The sequence below is a fragment of the Panulirus ornatus genome, chromosome 59, assembly GCF_036320965.1.
Source record: "Panulirus ornatus isolate Po-2019 chromosome 59, ASM3632096v1, whole genome shotgun sequence".
In the NCBI taxonomy this organism is placed as follows: Eukaryota; Metazoa; Arthropoda; class Malacostraca; order Decapoda; family Palinuridae; genus Panulirus; species Panulirus ornatus.
In genome coordinates this window covers 3681487-3689319 of record NC_092282.1, presented here as the reverse complement: position 1 = coordinate 3689319, position 7833 = coordinate 3681487, and the positions used below count along the sequence as shown (strand labels likewise).

The following is a 7833-nucleotide window of genomic DNA, read 5'->3' as shown; positions in this document are numbered from 1 at the left end:
TGTCGTTATTTTTTTTCTCGTACCTGTACAATAAGTCGTTCCCGTTACTACAACGACTTCTAATTCCCACTGAATCGTTGTACTCGTCTTAATTAGTCACACCAGTACACTTTTATTTTACGACCAAAGTGAGCATGATCGACTTTGTCTGCGTATGTGTATATATGTGCATGAGTTCATATGTGTGTGTGTGTGTGTGTGTGTGTGTGTGTGTGTGTGTGTTTGAGTTCGCGTTACCATTAGAGTGGAGTAACACTGATAGATTATTGAGAGAGAGAGAGAGAGAGAGAGAGAGAGAGAGAGAGAGAGAGAGAGAGAGAGAAGAGAGAGAGAGAGAGAGCACCTCAACTCGTTCAGACAAAACCCAAGGACGCCTGTAAGATTCCAGCATACATCCCTGATTCAGCATCTTGTATCACCCAACCGGACTTGCTGGAGCCGCGAGTCAGGTCACGGCTGAAGGTGAACCTCGCGAGGAGGTCAACACTACAACACATTTATTTTCGTCATGATGATGTTCTGACCTGAAACATCTCATCTACCTTCTCTCCAGTGACCTTCGTAGTCTCATGGTACATTTCGTGACAACTTCACAACGGAGAAGGATGCAAACCTTTTAAGAAACAGTTGTTTATTCGTGTATGTACAATATGTTTATTGATAAGGTAGGAATGCATCTACAAAGTGGTGTCAGAACTACGTAAAGCTGCAACCCTCACGGTGTTGTTCCGCAGGCCACCCTCACCACAGGCACTGTTGATGGCCACACACCTGCCACATTTACTGTTGATGTCCACACACCTGCCACAAGTACTGTTGATGGCCACACACCTGCCACAAGTACTGTTGATGGCCACACACCTGCCACATTTATTGTTGATGGCCACACACCTGCCACATTTATTGTTGATGGCCACACACCTGCCACATTTACTGTTGATGGCCACACACCTGCCACATTTACTGTTGATGGCCACAGCAGTACTTCTGTACAGACGTGTAACCATCGTCAGTGCTTGTAGCAGGTCTGTGCCCATCAACAGTACTTATGGCAGGTATCTGCGTCTCTGTTTCTCTTTCTTTCCACAAGAGATATTAACAGGCGACACACACACACACACACACACATATATATATATATATATATATATATATATATATATATATATATATATATATATATATATATATATATATATATATATATCATTGATGATATCTATATCGGTATAATTTTCACTTCTCTCAGCAACTCCAACATGTAAGTTTTGGAACATTTGAGACTTACGTATAATTTTCCATATTGGCGATGAAGATTAGCATTCTGGGTATTGAAAATACCAGGATACAAGACATTTTCCGTCGAACATGTCCCATAAAACTGTTAGATCTGGTGCGTATTTCACTCCCGCCAAATTTTCTTGCTCTGACCTAGAGCAATTCCCGCAAATGCCGCTCTTTTTTCACTGACAATCCCCCTGTCCCTCCACTCTCTCTCTCTCTCTCTCTCTCTCTCTCTCTCTCTCTCTCTCTCTCTCTCTCTCTCTCTCTCTCTCTCTCTCTCTCTCTCTCTCTCTCACACACACACACACACACACCACTCCCTGTGTTTGCTTGCAAGCGTCTTTCGACTCGACACTGTGATAAAGCGGTTCCTTAACACCATTTCGCTTTTGCCATCACTATTTATCTTGAATGTAATGTTCACATATTCTTAACAATTCTACTATATATATATATATATATATATATATATATATATATATATATATATATATATATATATATATATATATATATATATCAAACTCAAACTTCGAAAGAGAAATAGTAATTTTTCCCCACTTACATTTTAGAATAAGTGCACAATAGCAGTATATTGACACCTCCATCAGTGGGGCCTGGAGCCATCACCTGCAGAAGGCGAGGCAGACCCGCTACCAGAAAGAACTACTCATCCCATATCGTACTTGAACCAGAACACAAATTTGAGTCTTTCTTCCGTTGAAATTTTCCCCAGGGTGCATGGTGCTCTACTTGTGCAAGAGGTCATCTGTCTCCTGTCGGAGGAGCTGCGGGGCCCGCAGGCAGGGGGATACAGGGCTTCGTGAAGGAGGCTGGAGTAGGTTACTGTGTTGGTGGTGGTGGTGGTGGTGGTAGCGAGGCTGAAGGATGGCTGTGTTGTGCTGACCTTCCCTGACCACACATTGGATATGTGTTTAGATGACTGTGATTGGAAACAAGCACTCCTCTCTCCACTCTCTCTCTCTCTCTCTCTCTCTCTCTCTCTCTCTCTCTCTCTCTCTCTCTCTCTCTCTCTCTCTCTCTCTCTCTCTCAAATCTTGACACTTCTCCCCTGCTTTCTCAACTCAAGTGTTTGGAACGTAATCAGGCAGACGCCAGTCACTGACAAGACTCGGAGTTAACCCACCCACTTAACAAGTATTATATAATCTGTGTCGCAACTGCATTTGCTTCGTTGGCGAAGGGAATTTACTGGAATACTTTTCTCCTAATGCTTGTAGATTCTTTCTTCTTCTTCTTCTTCTTCTTCTTCTTCTTCTTCTTCCTCTTCTTCTTCTTCTTCTTCTTCTTCTTCTTCTTCTTCTTCTTCTTCTTCTTCTTCTTCGTCGTCGTCGTCGTCGTCGTCATCGTCGTCTTTTTCTTCTTCTCTTCTTCCTGTTACACACATCTTAGTGTAGTAGGATTCAAGAGTCAGCATTACGCCAGACTTGATTAAAGCTTTTGTATTCCAGACGCGAGTCATTGTTGTGATTCTCTGGTCGGTAACCGTCCTGTTATCATCACGTGTGTATACACAACTTGCCTCATTTGTATGAGGGAAACCAGACCAGCGTCACAGCTTCCTTGCGGCTTAGGAATATTTTTCACTCTGCGCTTTATTCACTTCATGAATTGAGTTTGTACATCAAACTGATGAAAAGTTCTGTGAATTACGATGATTTTCGAATCGTCAAACCTACAGTGAGTAATTGCACGCTTGAATATTTATTCACACCAGCAGAAAATTGTGTCAGCACCAAGTGTTTGTTATTGGATCGCTGCAACAAGTCATTAAGGCAATGTTATTGAGAGAAACTTGAAATCGCTTCAGATATTTTATGTTCTTTTATCATTACTAGGATGTTTTATGATCATTTTTGTATTATTATTATTATTATTATTATTATTATTATTATTATTAGTAGTAGTAGTAGTAGTAGTAGTAGTAGTATCATTATTATTATTTGCTGTTATTTTCGTTCGTTGTGGTTCATTGTGGCAAAATGTAAATATAACTTTGCTTGAGACTAAAGAGATGCAACGTACCGGAGTGTGTTGACCGAGACGTCTCTATGGCACGGGAAGTTTAGAGATATGTATGTCGTTATGCTGAATGTTGACATGAAAACGCAGAAACACAAATACTGTCGCATGCTGTAACAGAGAAAAACTCATGTGAACTGGACAGGTCGTAGAGATGCAAGAGTTCTGCCTCTGCTATTTTACAAATCTTTCTCCTCACGTTATCAAATTTGGCCTTTCTCTCGATAAATTTTCTCCTCTGATAAGGGTATGTCTTAGTCTCCACTCGTCGAGTGTCCTCCATATGGCTCTTTGCTACTCCTGTCTTCTAGATCTCTTCTCTCCCACCCACCAACAGCATGTATTTGGTGTCAGACGTTCCAAACATCCCCCTATCACTGGTGGGGACGCTCCAAGGTTTCTAGCTTTTGCTTCTACCAACACACACACACACACACACACACACACACACACACACACACACACACACACACACACACACACACACACACACACACACACACCCATTTGATCTCGTTTGTCACTGCGAAGTAACAGAATGATACATCCACATCACCAGCAAAACACGAACGCGCCCTCACTCGCCGCCTCGGAGGATAAGCAGGAGCATCAGGTACTCCACAGGGGTTTGGATGGACTAAGACGTCGATTGATGGGAGGCCCGACGTGACTGAAGACTCCTCCTCAGGAGGAAAGTAAGAAGGCCCATGGTGAGGTAGGAAGGCTAGAGAGAGTATTGAGTACGAGGGCAGGTGAAGTTGGTCTTAAGAATAAGCATCTGACCGTAGAAAACACGGATCGACAATCAGAAGACAACGAGGTGCAATATCGAACCCCAAGATCCACCGGCTGAGATTGCCTTGCACATAACCAGCGAACAGAGGATCTGGGATAACCTAGTGTTTGCATGTAGTCCGCACTAAACCCTCAGTATATTCGAATCTTTTTCATCTTCTCATTAGTATTACCCCATCAGAGTTTACATGACCGGACACCACAAGTCTTTTCACATGGTAATATGACAGGATCTACTCTTTCAGCATCTTGAGGGACCTTTAGATAACTCAGGAGGTACAAAACATTCTCAAACATTAAGTTTCCAGACCTTCATCCGAGAGCATCCGCTGATGCTAGGAAATTTAGTGTTATCGTGAATAGACTTCTTGTTTAGTACTGCTTGCGATGCTCAGAATGAGCCTCGTTCTCTTTTTAACGTTGCTGAAATATGTTTCTTTGCTGAAGCTGCTGATGATATGTACTATAACGTTCATAAGACGTATGATGGTAACAGGACTCATGCAAGGTCCTTGAGGAACGCCGCATCTCCCGAGCCGCCAGTCAAACATCCTTGGGATTTGTACAGCGTCCACGTCTCCTTGGCTTGACGGAGATGAAAGGCAACAATGACAGTCAGAAACGTAACCCATTTGATTCCCGAAGAGTCATGCTGTGGCAGACGTAGCTTAAGGCATTCTTAAGCCCAACAAATCACATTTAAGCAAAGGGAACATATGGATACAACGCGAGCGGTCCATGATCCAGGGGGCATTCTGTCACAGGTCGAAGAATGAACCTGGAAATGCCCGGATTGCTGGTGAAAATGAACTGATTCTGAGTTTGTTAAAGTAAGCTTCACAGTGTAGATCTCTCACTTCCTTCAAAAGATTTCTTTGAGATATCATTCTGGGATGATAAACCAGTGGTATTTTCCTTTCATATTCATTAATTTCTTTTCCTCGTTGAAATAATTTCCTTCTCAGCTAGCAGCGTTGTTCCCCAATCAGTGAAATAGCTAACGACGGTCTCCTTCGGTAGGGTCAGTTCGTATACGAAATCATGCACAAGTTTTTTGCGAGCTACCTCCCAGATGGCGATGCTTTCTTTCGGATTACGATTGCTCCCGCTGTCCTTCCATGATCATCCTCTTGCAGTGGGGCGGTGGCACTGAGGGCTGGCTGGGTCAAGGTGGTGCTATGGTACAGTAGTCGTCCCTCAAATTTATCTTCTGATCCAAAAGTTTTTAGAAGCGACTTGTTTGTTAGGTTGCACATCGTCTCTCGTACATTCAGGACGAGACTGCTTCTTTCACACTATGTTGGAGGATTCTTGGAAGTATTTTAAGTTTTGACTTCTTTTAGCTCAGCGAGACAGCGATAATCCCTCCCGTCTCTCGGACTTTGTTCAGCAGTCATAGTCACAGTGTTTCCTGCCAATATTTATATAATTCTTTTATTTTCTCTATCAATGTTATCTTCGGTCTGTCGCCCCACGACCTCGAAGAAAGGCTCAGTTAATGATGGTGTGGTAGGAACTGCCGCCTGAACCTCTCCTGTTCCTTCACGATGTTGATCAAGATGACGAAGAGACAGTCAACCACTGTCAGTTAGAAGTGGTATGAATCCTCTAATGAACAGTCAGTCTGGTGTGTAAGTAGGGGGGGAGTTGTGTGCAGGTGGGAGTGTTCAGTGTAGGGTACAGGCTGACATACTGTGTGCTTACTCATCTCCCAGTGCTGGTAAATACACAGTCTCTCTGTACACTGATGACGCCTCCTGTCGACGGAAAGGCAATAACGGAGTTTTGGAGGAGAGTTCATGGCGTGGTGCAGTGCTGACTTGTATCATGATTGTAGAAGCTGTATGTATGCTGCAGTTACTGCCATCCACCCTCACCGCCTAACTGTCGATCGTCCCAACCACTTAGTCTCTCGCCGCCCATCTGTACCATCTGTACCACCTACATCCTACTTTAAACACCTGATACTGTAAGTCAGCATTACCAAGACCAGCTGACTATCCCGCTTACAAACAACTCAAGATTTCCTCCCATTTAAAGGAGACCAGAGCTAGGACTCCTTGGCTGTAGAGAGACAGGTGTTACCACCCGTGACTCCTGGTAACTGTCAAGTAAGGTGGCAGCACACGCACACACACACACACACACACACACACACACACACACACACACACACACACACACACACACACACACACACACATATATATATATATATATATATATATATATATATATATGCAAAGGAATTTCGTATGACCTGGAAAACAGTGTAACATGATGCATCCGTTACACGTCGCCTCCGTCATGAAGCTTTAAGCAGAAGGAAGGAGGTATTTCGAGAGAAGGGTGCCCGGCAGAGACGGTTCCCAAGGTTACGTCAACAGGAGCTTGTAGGGGGCGGGAGCACCTTGGCCCCATAGAGGACACCGGCCTTCTCTGTACACGAGTAACCCCCTCCCCCGGAGGGCAGTGAGGCAGCTATATAAGTTCGGGTTTAGAGCTCACACATCATCAGTTCAGCCGCTGACACCACCCAAGTGAGTAGCAACAAGTCAGCCATACAGTGTGGCGTGGGAGGGAGGAGGTCGAGGCGATGATGGAAGGGTAGATATGGAGGATGGAGGAGGAAGAAGATGGAGCCCATCAATAACCCCTCCATCATCTGCCTTCCTTGATTCCGTCTTTTATGGCGCAAAGTCAACTTTCCAAGTTTTGCGATGTTTCAGAGCAACACTTTGTTCCCGCTGCTCCTTTAGCATCATTACCTAAGGTTTTTTTTATTGATAGATTATATTAATAAAGAACGTAATTCGTGTCTCTTGTACAAAAGAAGATGCTGTTAACACATCTGCATTTACGATGCTGTCGACTGATTTGCGGTTGATGATTCACTAGAGCCATCTCAAATCACATAAGAATCTGCGTTTATGTCACATTATGGTAAGCGCTGTGGGATGCAGGTACGAGGTTGTATGTCAGGGGAATGTGAAAACGCTTATGCATATACGGGAGCGGTGGCCATTACCAGATCCCTCCAGATCACGTGCACTCTTCGTCCTTCATCGTTCGCGTGGGGTTTGTTTGCCTCTGCGTCTGTTGGACGGTGTTTGTTTTGAGATCAGTGTAGGTATGTATGCACGTTCCTGAGAATGTCTGTCTGTCTGTATAGTATCTGAATGCTGAGTTGATTTCAGAGGCAAAGTAGATCCGAAACCATTACCAACATCAGGACAGTTATTGAGTTTGATAACGCTTCCGATTCTCTATCTATTTTTCTCCCGGTGTTGTTATTTACTTTTTCGAAACCCACTTCGTCAAAGTCTGCTGAGTACCGTCGTTCTGAATACGCATCGTGTTCTACTGTGTCAGCAGTCTGAAAAATTCCTCTACAAAGTTTACATCATTATGGATATATGTTTGTGAATATACCAGAATTTTTTCGTGACTGGAATCAAGAGCTTCTCCGTTATCTTGTGTGTGTGTGTGTGTGTGTGTGTGTATAGTATATATATATATATATATATATATATATATATATATATATATATATATATATATATATATATATAGGCAGTGGAGTTGTACGTTGCTGGACTACCTTTGCCTTCTGATGTCATACCATAGCACTGATGTACTTGATCCCTCTTCCTGCAGCCCACAGTATGAAGGTCGTCGTCTCCCTCCTGGCTCTGGTCGCTGTGGCTGCCG

General features: G+C 43.5%; 1 protein-coding gene across 1 annotated transcript in view; it reads left to right on the top strand.

The window, feature by feature from the left end:
- The first annotated feature begins 6537 nt into the window (after window positions 1–6537).
- Window positions 6538–7833, top strand: part of LOC139767345 (U-scoloptoxin(01)-Er1a-like) — a 1713-nt gene continuing 417 nt past the window's right edge. Inside the window, exons 1-2 of the mRNA XM_071696668.1 lie at window positions 6538–6662; window positions 7780–7833. The exon at window positions 7780–7833 is cut by the window's right edge and continues 417 nt beyond it. Of these exons, the coding sequence (XP_071552769.1) occupies window positions 7788–7833 (46 nt within the window). The 5' untranslated portion in view covers window positions 6538–6662; window positions 7780–7787. The remainder of the gene's footprint in view (window positions 6663–7779) is intronic.